This window comes from Heptranchias perlo, chromosome 12, assembly GCF_035084215.1.
Source record: "Heptranchias perlo isolate sHepPer1 chromosome 12, sHepPer1.hap1, whole genome shotgun sequence".
NCBI lineage: Eukaryota > Metazoa > Chordata > Chondrichthyes > Hexanchiformes > Hexanchidae > Heptranchias > Heptranchias perlo.
The window spans coordinates 27,751,605-27,764,584 of record NC_090336.1 but is presented as its reverse complement, the minus strand read 5'-3'; the positions used below and the strand labels follow the sequence as shown (position 1 = coordinate 27,764,584).

The 12,980-nt window shown below is 42.9% G+C and overlaps 1 protein-coding gene across 2 annotated transcripts in view; it reads right to left on the bottom strand.

Annotated features, from left to right (window-relative positions):
* LOC137327916 (cytosolic 5'-nucleotidase 1A) overlaps nucleotides 1-12,980 on the bottom strand; it is a 63,504-nt gene that overhangs the window by 39,209 nt on the left and 11,315 nt on the right. Inside the window, exons 1-2 of one of the 2 annotated variants that reach the window (XM_067993851.1) lie at nucleotides 3,739-3,895; nucleotides 3,331-3,394 (exon numbers count right to left, since the gene is read on the bottom strand). In XM_067993851.1, the coding sequence (XP_067849952.1) occupies nucleotides 3,331-3,375 (45 nt within the window). In that variant the 5' untranslated portion in view covers nucleotides 3,376-3,394; nucleotides 3,739-3,895. Of the gene's footprint in view, nucleotides 1-3,330; nucleotides 3,395-3,738; nucleotides 3,896-12,980 lie in introns of those variants that run through there. The other variant, XM_067993850.1, reaches the window with a different exon arrangement.

The window sequence follows — 12,980 nt, the reverse complement described above, 5'->3', positions numbered from 1 at the left end:
GGTTCAATTTATCATGGCTGCCTATGCTCTGAAAGCTGCCCTACACTGAGAGGCATTTTTTTCCCAGCATAGGCAGTAACAGATAAACATATATGCAGTGGGCTTGTGTGTGCACACTTGTTTAAAAATCCTAACTGGGTCATTCAAATTCTGGCTCCTGGACATCCGCTGATGTCTGGGCTGGGGCAGTGGGGTGGTGGTGATGGGTTTGTACAGGGCAGCAATTAATAAACCACATCAATGGCTTGTAGGGCCTGTTCCAAGTATTCACCAAACTCACAGGCAGAAAAAGTGGTGACTGCTTGCATATGCTATGCCTCAAACTGGAGCTCCTGAGGTGGTATTCCAAGTTGTAGGAATGATTAGTCCGCCCAGTTACATTGCAGCACTGCTGCCCAAGTCAGCGCTGCCACCAGTGGCAGTGCAATACTGTAAATATCGAATTAGAGACAAACATTTAAATAGATCAGCAGCTTGGAGTGCAAGAAGGCTTAATTAAGATTTGTACATAATGGATTTTTAAAAAAACACAAGTGCTTTTTCAGCATGTCCATCATTGCTCTGAAGAAGCATTTACATGACGACTAACATACACCATTAAGCCTGCTTAACAGAGAGCTCGCTCTGATAACTGCAGTGCATGACTAAGACACAGAGGAGAGAGTTTCAGTTTGGATCGCTGCTCTGTACTGAGTTAGCTTTATCAACTGGATGGGTGGCCAGGGCACAACAATTCACCTCAGCACCTGTGGGCTGGGGCTGAAAAGCTAGTCAGATTTTCAGCTTCTGATTTCTTATGGCCCCTGACATGTTTGTGGACACTGGCTGAGAACAGGATCAGGCTGGGCCACGATAATCTCCATGATTAAATCGTCTACCAATACTCACCAGACCCACACATGGGACAGAAATGTTACTTCTGTTGCATCGACGGTGCTAGTGCATTTAGTCCGGTGCATTTCGTGCTGCCTACAGAGGGAATTTTCCTAGGTTTTGCACTGTGCCTTCATTTAAATGCAGCTGGTGTGTTCCTAATGCTTTTCATGTCATGCGCTAGGAACATAGAGGTCCGAATTTCTTCGACAGGAGCAGAAATGTGTAGACACAGTTTCCTAAAATGGCAATGATCTTCCTATTGCGGCAAAGTTTGTAACCGGACATTTTCTGCTGTGTTTCGTACTGAGAAGAGACAGGAGTGTACTAACGTTCAGGGGGTAGGGAGAACAGCTTGTGGGAAAATGTTTTTAATGCATAGGGTCCAGCAGTAAAACTGAAACCAAATGAAAGGGAACAAATAAACGAACAATTAAAAGAAACAAGCAATGATGCAATGCCAAAAAAAAGGTCTAATTTCATGAAAGGTCAGTCTGGACAGGTTTAAAACTACTTCTGATTGCTGTGTGCCTGTAGGAGTGTGCTTTGCTCCAACTTTTAAATGTGCCTGGTACCAAGGGCAGAATGAATTTTAATTTCCAGAGTAGTAAAGGTACGTTCCCAACATATCCAAACTGAAAGCTGTAATGAGACTTGTGCCATGGAGCAGTGCAAGCTTCCTTCACCACACACTGCATGTCCATCAGAAAACTAGGGGCAAGCACAAATCAGCACACCGTCTTCGATCCTGGTATTCTGGTATCTCTGTGCCCAGTGTGCAAGTTATCATGGGAGGAGAATTTCAGCCCCTTGAAGAATGCACTGGAGAGAAACCAACACCTGTGAAATGGTATTCCAGAAAGAGTCCGTATCTTCAGAAGAGGAAGGGAGAAAAAGTTTTTAAAAACTGTGTCAGAGGCAATGACATTTCAAGGTTGTGAACCCTTTTATTTTCTCTCAGTGATTGGTGATTCTGGGCAATATTGGCCAGACAATCTGCTTCCAGGCCTCGAGTGGTATCACACTGAGCCAACCAGCAGGAGGCAGACGACAAGGTGACAAGATACTCTTGAACCCTCTCTCGCTTCCCTGTGGGACAGATGCCTTTTCTACACACTGTGCCATCCTGCAACATCAAGAATTGCTGAAATGTCTCAAAGCATCTCACACCATAAATTAGTTTGGAGGGCAGTGACGCCAAAGCAGGGAAGAGAGAAATTTAACCTATGTGCTACCAATCCATCACATGAATGCTTCAAACCAATGTGTTTTTTTTCTTATGAGTTTTTGCCACATTCGTCTTCCACGGGTACCTGCACTTGGTTACAATACACACACACACACACACACACTCGAAAGGAGCCCAGGCAGTGGATGGTGGTAAGGCACTATAGTAAGTCTGCTATGAGCATTGGGTACATTCAATAGTAATAACAGACTTACCGTGGTGTTCTGCTAAACGGTACATTTAATTTAAATTCATTTTGTTTTTATTGTGTCCATCAATGTTCTCTCTGCTTTTAGATACAGGGGCTAACTTCGAGTGGGCAGCACAGCTGGACTCAATGATATTGTCTTGGTTGCTGGCTTCATTCGGATGAAGGATCTCTTCTGATTAAAGCATAGCTTTAGAATAGTGAGGTTGCAGTTACAGAACTCTATGCTGAACTCTGTCTCCTAACTTTCAACGGGTAGACTGCATTTTAATACAATGTGCATCTTGCAAAAATGTTTAAACACTGGGCTCTCAAGACTTAAATTACAGGGATTGCAACCTTTCAAAGCTGTCAAACAGGAGAGGTTCAGCTGAAGTCTAACACTACACAAGTAGATCAAAGCCATCTGAAGCGAGGTGTAGTTGAATAACCCGGGATTGTTTGATGGGAAGAGAAGGCTCAGGGGAGATATCACTGAAGTATTCAAAATCATTAAGGGAATAGATAAATTGAACTCTTAATATATTTGAGATTGTCACAAAAATATGGACAGGGGTTCAAGCTGAGAAGAGGGGTGATGCACAGATGGTTTGGATTTAACTACCTTATGCAGAGAGTGCTGAATGTGTGGAACAGACTGCTCAGGGAGGCAGAGACTGTGGAAAAACTTAAGGGAGAAATGAATAGATATTTGAGGGAATGGGCAAGTTAGGGGTATTAGTTTTTGGAACCAGACAGTCTTGTACTTTCTTCTATTTCCTATGCTAAGGAATAGACCATTATTACTTATGCTGAGCAGTGTGGTTAGCTACTGCAGTTATATTGACTTGTGTACTGTGCATTCTTTGGTATACGCACATAGAGATGTCTTATCTAAGACAAAAAGCATCAACATTAAGCTATTATCCTTTAAATACATGTGCCCCGAGTGACTGTGAGTACGACATCACTCCATGTGACACATGCAGTATAAGAGCACTGGCCTGTCGTTGTGTTGAGTGTAGTGTTTCTATACATTTACCTGCCTCACTTCAGTGTTTACGATAACCTCAATCATGTCGTCCATCTTCAGTACACAGTCAAACCTGGAACAAGAAGATCCCTGCCATTAGAATGAGAAGCTCCATTATTCCATCTTCCGTATCACAACCTTCGCAGTCTGTAAACTATGCTGAAATACAACTCATCAAGTCTGTCCAGTGAGTGGGTGAGTCATACAGACCAGGAAGGTCACAGGTTTGATTGCTGGTTTACGCTGTTAGTTGATCTCAGCCAGAGCATGTTACAATAGCCTCAGCACCCTTAGATTAGGAAGAGGAAATATTAGACAAGATTCTTGATCCTCCTCGCCGCCAGGTGACTTGTGCTGGTAATCATGAGGACAGGATCAGGCTCAGCTGTGATTCCTGTTCACAGTCAAATAACTTACCATCACTCACTGTCAAGGCTCATACATGAAGAATGGTCGCTTAGGTGAAGAACCAAAGGGCACCCAGCATTGTGAAACCGTACTCCTGCAGAGTTAATGCCTTCAGGAGGGGAGAAAACTGGCAACAAAGAAAAAAAAAACTGTTGAAGCAACTGGAAATTACACTGAGGCCACTAGAACACTAAGTCCGGTATCACAAAGAGCTGACAAATTGGTTTGAAATCCAAAAAATAATGATTTTAAAATTGCTTTGGACAACAATACAACACAAGGTGAGGGCATTTTCAATTGTTTTTCTAGGTGCCAGAATAATGTCCGGCACAGTAACATCCCCCACCATACATGTGGCCTGTACTTCATTCTTACCTTAACACACTTTTACAAAAAGGTGATTTTTAAGGAGCATGACAACACAGGCCCAATTTCCTCATTTGATCCTGTTACTATTTAATAAAGTAAAAAGCTTAAGATAACTAAAACAAACAGCTGAACTGTCAGCGCTGAGGGCGGTCAGTCAGAGGCGCAGCGCTGAGGGCGGTCAGTCAGAGGCGCAGCGCTGAGGGCGGTCAGTCAGAGGCGCAGCGCTGAGGGCGGTCAGTCAGAGGCGCAGCGCTGAGGGCGGTCAGTCAGAGGCGCAGCGCTGAGGGCGGTCAGTCAGAGGCGCAGCGCTGAGGGCGGTCAGTCAGAGGCGCAGCGCTGAGGGCGGTCAGTCAGAGGCGCAGCGCTGAGGGCGGTCAGTCAGAGGCGCAGCGCTGAGGGCGGTCAGTCAGAGGCGCAGCGCTGAGGGCGGTCAGTCAGAGGCGCAGCGCTGAGGGCGGTCAGTCAGAGGCGCAGCGCTGAGGGCGGTCAGTCAGAGGCGCAGCGCTGAGGGCGGTCAGTCAGAGGCGCAGCGCTGAGGGCGGTCAGTCAGAGGCGCAGCGCTGAGGGCGGTCAGTCAGAGGCGCAGCGCTGAGGGCGGTCAGTCAGAGGCGCAGCGCTGAGGGCGGTCAGTCAGAGGCGCAGCGCTGAGGGCGGTCAGTCAGAGGCGCAGCGCTGAGGGCGGTCAGTCAGAGGCGCAGCGCTGAGGGCGGTCAGTCAGAGACGCAGCGCTGAGAACGGTCAGTCAGAGACATATTGAGGAATGAGTCAAGATCAAAATAAGGGAGCACATCAGAGATTTCACAAGTGTAAAGCCAATCACAGCTTGCCCAGATCAAGCCTGATCCTCTCTTTAATTCACCCCTCATAATTAACAAATATCACCCCATGTAGAGTTAATGTTCGGCAGACTTTGGGCTGGATATATAAACTGGGTAACAATGAAGATGCCTGCTTATAATCTGCTGCAAAATCACAAATCTGTTCGCTACAGTGATATTTATGATTTCTCAACAAATAGCAGGCAGAGTAAATCTTTCTCAAATGTTCATTTTTCCCCACTTACATGCACTCAATGCCTTATATCATGGAGGTGTGAATTATTAAATTTTTCATGAATTTTCATTATAGCAAAACAAACATCAGAGTGCAAGCTACAATTCCACACTCTGTCCCTCTATTGCCCGGTTTTGGCTGTGGCAACATCACCCCATGTCTGTCTCACATTGCACAGATCCATTATATTGACACTGAGGACTATTTCAATCTTCGCATCCTCCACTCTCCGTAAACTTCAGCACATCCAAAACTCTGCTGCCCCTATCCTATCCTACACCAAGACCTGCTCACCTATCACCCCTTTCCTTGCCAACCCACATTGGCTCCTGGTCCCCCAATGCCTCAAATTTAAAATTCTCATCCTCCCGTTTAAATCCCTTTATGGCCTCCCCCCGCCCTGTCTCTCTAACCTCCTCCAGCCAAATAATCTTCCTTGAATTCTCTCTTCCTCTGGCCATTGTGTACCCCACCCCCTCTCTTTGCCCCACCATTGGTAGCTGCATCTTCAGCTGTCTAGGCCCCGCTCTCTGGAATTCCTGCCTCAACTCTGCCACTCTCCACCTCCTTCTCCTCTTTAAGACCATCCTTAACAACTACCTCTTTGACCAAGCTTTTGGTCACTCATTCCGATATCGCCTTCTTTGGCTCGATGTCCATTTGCTTCTGATTATGGTTCAGTGAAGCGTCTTGGGACATTTCACTATCATAAAAGCACTACATATATGCGCAAGTTGTTATTCCTCTTGTTATCTGTATACTGGGTAGGGAGAAGATTGTTTAGAAGATTGAGGGATGAGCTGATCGAGGTGTTTAAAATGTTAAAAGGATTCGATTGAGTATGGAGAAACTATTTCCTCTCATGGGAAAAAAAAAGAACAAGAGGACATCATCTTAAAATTAGAGCTAGGCCATTCAGGAGCGAAATCAGGTAGCACATTTTACACACAAAGGGTAGAAATCTGAAACACTCTCCCCCAAAAGGCAGTGAATGCTAGCACAATTGGAGCTTTCAAGACTGAGATAGATAGATGTTTTTTGGGTAAGGGTATCAAAGGATATGGAGCAAAGGCAGATAAATGGAGTTGAGGTGCAGATCAGGCATGATCTTTTTGAAAAGCAGAGTAGGCTTGAGGGGCTGAATGGTCTCCTTCTGTTTCTAATGTTCCTATGCATTACTGTACATTAGATACCGCTTTGTACTCTGCTCCTTGGTGCTTTTGCTGCAGTCTTTCAACAGACAACCAGGGATCCAAACAGGTCTGACACTTGAATTGGACAGGCTGACATTTGAATTTCCAGCCAAGTGCCACCATTACAGGAATCACATTTACTAAGAACAGATACCACAGGAAATTGGATCTAACTGGGTGTGTGCATTATAAAAAAGGATTTTATATAGCACATCGATGGGTATGTTTGGGATAGTTCCACCGAGCCACGAGTGAGTTAAAGTAGTGAGTTTCAGTTAATGCGTGGCTGCACACATGATTAGCTGACTCATTGCATTTACTGCTGATGTATCCCTTCAATGAGGGCCCGGAACAGGTCCAATGAAACTGCTTGCTTTGTCATTGTACTTCCCTAGCTGCACTTTAAAGTGTTTGATGGTTTTTAAATTTAAAAAAAATGAGTGTTTGGTTCCTAACTAATTTTTATGAAATCTTAATACAAATTATACTGCTGCTTTGGGTTGTGCAAAATATCTATGAAATTGAAGGATGCAGTTTGCTATAAAATGAATAGATAATTTCCTTCCTTTCTGCAGGGTTAAGGATAGGAGCCTGGTCTGAACTTTTGTCTCTTACTCTCATAGCTTCACAGTGTTCCTCCTTCCTGTACCCTCAATATGTTGAAATCAAGACTCATCATAATCTACCATTCTAACTCATTATTTACCACGACCTTAAACAGTAGAATATTCTACTGTGTTCCCTTACTCCAGCAATCTTCAGGCTTTTAAAACCCAAGTTTGGCACCATCTATTCAGTGCTTCTTGATTTACCTCAACTTCTTTCCAATCTTTCATCCTTGGCGATGTCCTGCACTATAAGCCTTGACCTTTCACTCTGGTCTCTCAATTTTAAAAAAAAGTTGGGGATGGGCAGATCTTAAGTTTTTCTAGCACTGTTGTTGAGACAGTTACTGGGAGCTGCATGAATGACTTTTCTAAACTATTGCTACTCCCTCCCCACCACCCCCACACAGTGGGGAGGCATCCATTTTGTACTCAGAACCTCAGTCAACGACTAGGAGAACACTGAAATTTGAATGCTAGCTAGGCCTATGCACTGGGATGCTTAAAATGGAAGCCATGACTGCTGTTTTCTGATCATTTCTCTATCTTGACATGAGGGCCAGGGAGTGAGCAAATACATGCTGTCTGGATTTGACTTTGAAGTGCTTATCTTTGTTTATGCCTTTGTAAACACTCCCTCATCAAGTTCAGAGTAGTTGGCCAGAAACCTCTGGCTTGCGAAATGTGAATATATGTAACAACAACTCACATTTATATAGTGCCTTTAACGTAGTAAAACATTCCAAGGCGCTTCACAGGAACGTTACCAAACAAAATTTGACACCAAGCCATATGTAGAGATATTAGAACAGGTGACCAAAAGCTTGGTCAAAGAGGTAAGTTTTAAACAGCACCTTAAAGGAGAGAGTGGTAGATAGGCGAAGAGATTTAGGGACAGAATTCCAGAACTTCGGGCTGAGGCAACTGAAGGCATGGCCGCCAATGTTGGAGCGAAGGAAATTAGGGATATGCAAGAGGCCAGAACTGGAACAGCACAGAAATCTTGGAGGGTTGAAGGGCTGGAGGAAGTTACAGAGATAGGGTGGGGCGAGGCTAAGGAGGAATTTAAAAACAAGGATTCAATTCTTAAAATCAAGCCGTGGCTGGACAGGGAGCCAATGTAGGTCAGCAAGCACAGGGGCAATGGGTGAAGGGTCTATGAAGAGAGACAAATTGTGGTTACTTAGAACCAAGCTATTTGTAATACCTATTAAGTGTTAAAAGATTGAAAATCCAACCAAGGTGTGTAAAGTGATAGTTCACACTTTATCTGCATTGAAGATAAAACTGATTATAAACATCACTTATCTGCCCGTGGAAAAAAAGATCTAGGTTTCTTTTTGTTCAGTGAGGAAAATATTTTTTGTTCTGATACATGGGGAACTATCTGGATCGGGTATAATTACTGCAGCATCTCACCATGTCTTCAATTCAATCATATTTCCAGATAATTGCAGTGAGACAGAACTCTCAACATTGAAGGTAAAGGGTTGTCAAGGGTAATGTGGGTCCTTTAAAAACAGATGCAGGTAATATTGCAAATGTGAATATAGAAATGGCAGACTTGTTGAATAATTACTTTGTGTCAGACTTCACAGTAGAGGAAGAGGATAATATATCTAACATTTCAGGGAAACTAATAATGAATCAAGAACTGGAGCTCACTAAAGCTAACGTGAGCAAGAAAACAGTATTAGAAAAAAAAATGGGGATTGACAAATCCCCTGGACCTAATGGTTGAGTTTTAAAGGAATTAGGTGAGGAAATTACAGATGCTTTAGCCATAATCTTCCAAAGCTCTCCCGATTGGAAAATTGCAAATGTAATTCTATTATTTAAGAAAGGTGAGAGAGAAGAACCAGAAAATCGTAGACCTGTTAGTCCAACATCTGTTGTGGGGAAGTTATTGGAATCTATAATTAAGGACAAAGTGACTGAGCACTGAGAGAAATTTGAACTAATTAGAGAGAGCCAACATGGATTTGTAAAGGGTAGGTCATGTCAAACGAACCTAAGTGAATTTTTTGAGGAAGTAACTATAGTCGTAGACAGAGGGATGTCTATGGGGATGTAGTTTATATGGACTTTCAGAAGACATTCGATAAGGTTCCAAATAAAAGATTGTTAGCTAAAATTAAAGCTCGTGAAATTGAAGGCAAATTACTGACCTGGTTAGGAGATTGGTTAGGCGGTAGAAGACAGAGAGTAGGGATAATAGATATGTCTGTGAATTGGAAAGAAGTGACTAGTGGTGTTCCACAAGGATCTGTGCTGGGTTCTCAACTGTTCACTCTCTTTATTATTGACTTAGGTAACACAATAGAGAGCCATATATCTAAGTTTGCCGATGATGCAAAGATAGGTGGCATAGTAAGTAGCGTAGACATGAGCATAAAATTACAAAAAGACATTGAAAAATTAAGTGAGTGGGAAAAACTGTGGCAGATGGATTTCAACACAGATAAGAGTGAGCTCATCCATTTTGGACCAAAAAAGGATAGATCCGAGTATTTTTTAAATGGTGAAAAGCCAGGAACAGTGGAGGTCCAAAGAGATTTAGGGGTCCATGTACACAGATCACTAAAATGTAGTGGTCAGATGCAAAAAATAATCAAAAAGGCTACATAAGAACATAAGAAATAGGAGCAGGAGCAGGCCAATCGGCCCCTCGAGCCTGCTCCGCCATTCAATAAGATCATGGCTGATCTGATCCTAACCTCAAATCTAAATTCATGTCCAATTTCCTGCCCGCTCCCCGTAACCCCTAATTCCCTTTACTTCTAGTTAATGGAATGTTAGCCTTTATATTTAGAGGGCTAGAATATAAAGGGGAGGAAGTTTTGTTACAGCTAGACAAAGCCCTGGTTAGACCACATCTGGAGTACTCTGTACAGTTCTGGGCACCACACCTTAGAAAGGATATATTGGCCTTGGAAGGAGTGCAGCGCAGATTCACCAGAATGTTACCAGGGCTCCAAGGGTTAAATTATGAGGAGAGATTACATAAACTAGGCCTGTATTCCCTGGAATATAGAAGGTTAAGGGGTGATTTGATTGAGGTTTTTAGGATTTTGAAAGGAATTGATAGGGTAGATAGAGAGAAACTTTTTCCGCTGGTGGGGGAGTCTATGACAAGGGGGCATAACCTTAAAATCAGAACCAAGCCATTCAGGAGAGGAGTTAGGAAACACTTCTTCACACAAAGGGTGGTAGAAGTGTGGAACTCTCTCCCACAAAAAGCAGTAGATGCTAGTTCAATTAATAATTTTAAATCTGAGATCGATAGATTTTTGCTAGCCAAGGCAGGTAAATGGAGTTAGGATACAGATCAGCCGTGATCTCACTGAATGGCGGAACAGGCTTGAGGGGCTGAATGGCCTACTCCTGTTCCTATGTTCCTAAGTGCTGTATTATTGTTTTATCTGCTGACTTATCTTGCTTCGGTATAATTATATACATTACAATAAATACATATAGCCTGAAATAACTGGTCTGCTAGTGCAGTGTTTTACCACCGATCAGAGCAACCAGTGGAGCACTGTGGGCATCCTGTAACAGCAGGTGACTAAGACACTGAAACTGTTTTTAACGTCCAGCCAGACGTGTCACTGTGAATTCTCCAATACAGAGAAACCAAGTCAGCAGTAAACAATTTAATGTGATACACTCACCAGCCTTAATGCATATATTATATATATTATGTATATATTATGGGTCTCTTATGAACTGGAACTTGCATCGATATTCTCCGCCGCACTTCGATTAATGTAGCCAGTCTAGCCATTAACTCTAAGCATAGTAAATTGCTTATTGGAGAATATGCAGGATGCCCGCATTTCCTCTCACAGGCAGGTGAAAAATATCACATTACTTTATACAAACTAAACTACTGTTCCAAATTTATTTACAAATGAACTAATACGCAAAAGCATAAAGACACAGACAAAACACTAAACAGCATAATACTTCTTTAAGACTGTAATCAGTCCACAAGGGTGTAACAATCCCTTATTGGAAAGTTGCCTCTACAGAGTCGTTTGGGGTGTAATCGTTTCTTTGGACAAAAAGCTGAGCTTTCTCTTTCCTTGGTATGCCAATCACAGTCTTTCACTATGAGGTCTTAAATATAGATTATCTGAGTGGTAAAGGGAGCCTGGGTGTCTTTGCAGAACTGCAGATTAACAGCCAGCATTGGGACATTTATCTTGTGGTTGGTATTTGATGTATAAAGCCAATTCTTATGAGGCAGACAAGAAAATAAAACGTTAAGTCTTCAAACCTTGATAGAGAATTAGATAATGTCTAATTTCAGTGTCTACCAGGGAGCTGGGCAATGTTGTGGTGTCTGATTTGTGAGCTGCCATTTAGCTGTACTAGAATTGAACTAGTGAATGTCTTGTTGGAAGTTGATGCAATGCTGGGATTTAAATATCGAGTATCCGGTTGGGAGTCTGGTTCTCCATGATTTGAGCTGGCAAGTTACCTAATGTAACAGACTATTGACTGAGGTATAGTTTTGAGATAAAATGAGAAGAAAATGTGACAAAAATAGGAATTTCTGTCTTTGATGGGCAAAATGGTGGGCAAGACACAGCCAGGTTGCAAAGAAGAGGTTGCAACTGTTAGATTTCCTTTGCATTCTTCCTGCTCCCCTCCCCAGACATATCTTCACTCATGCACACAACTAGAAATTGCATCTTCATCTGTCAGTATATTAAACAGGCTGCTCTAGCAATCAAAGTAGCTTTATCTTAACTAATCCAGTTTAAAAAGCATTTCCTCTTCTTTGCAACCTGGCTGTGTCTTGCCTACCATTTTGTTTCTAGCCAAGAGAACAATCTTCACTTTAACCCCTGACTATTGAAACTAAAAGACAGAAATTCCTATGTTGTCACATTTTCTTCTATCTCAAAACTACTCAAAATCTCAGTCAATAGTCTGTTACATTAGGTAACTTGCCAGCTCAAATCATGGAGAACCAGACTCCCAACCGGATACTCGATATTTAAATCCCAGCATTGCATCAACTTCCAACAAGACATTCACTAGTTCAATTTTAGTACAGCTAAATGGCAGCTCACAAATCAGACACCACAACATTGCCCAGCTCCCTGGTAGACACTGAAAGGTTCAAGACTTGGGTCTAGTCTCCCAATTAAAGACTCAAAACTCAGGGTCACCCCATACTTTGACTGACACTAGTTCAAGTCCCAGTACTATTTAAATCCCAAGCAAAGGCTTGCTAATTCAGGTGAGAAGACTGCCCAAGTCCCAACAGTGAGACTGATTGCTTCAAATCCCAGGGGATGCCAAATCCCAACTATACACTCACTCGTTCAAGTTGGAGTGTCTGACCCCAACTCTACACTCCAAGTTTTTTTTAAATTTGTTTTCAGATGTGGTGACACTGGCAAAGCCCCATGTATTGCCCATCCTTTCCTGCCCTGAGAAGGTGCGTCTTATCCTTCAATAGCTCCAACCCTTGTGCTGAAGGTACTCCTACAATGGTGTTAGGTCGGGAATTCTAGGTGATTGACCAAGTGATGATGAAGGAATGATGATATATGTCCAAAACAGGATGATGTGAGACTTGGAAGGGAACTTGGAGATGATGGCGTTTCCATAACATTGCTGCTCTTGCCCTTCTTGGTGTGGCGGTACAGGTTGCAAGGGTCCCAGACCTCAACAATACACTTACTAGATCAGGTTCCATGAGGTGTCTGATGCCAACAACATACTCACTAGATGAAATCACACAAGGTCCCAGATCCCAACTATACACTCAGTTCTTCAAGCTCGAGGGGTCTACGAGCCAACAATACAATCACCTGTTCAAATCCCATAACCGACAATGTATTCACCAGTTCAAACTCCACTGGGTCCCTGACTTCAGCAATACACTCATTAGTTCAGGTCCAAGAGTGTGCCAGACCCCAACAATACACTCAAGACTTAAGGCTTCAATGGGTCTTGGACCCAACAATACACTCACTAAATCAAATCCCAGAGGGGTCTTGGACCCAACAATACA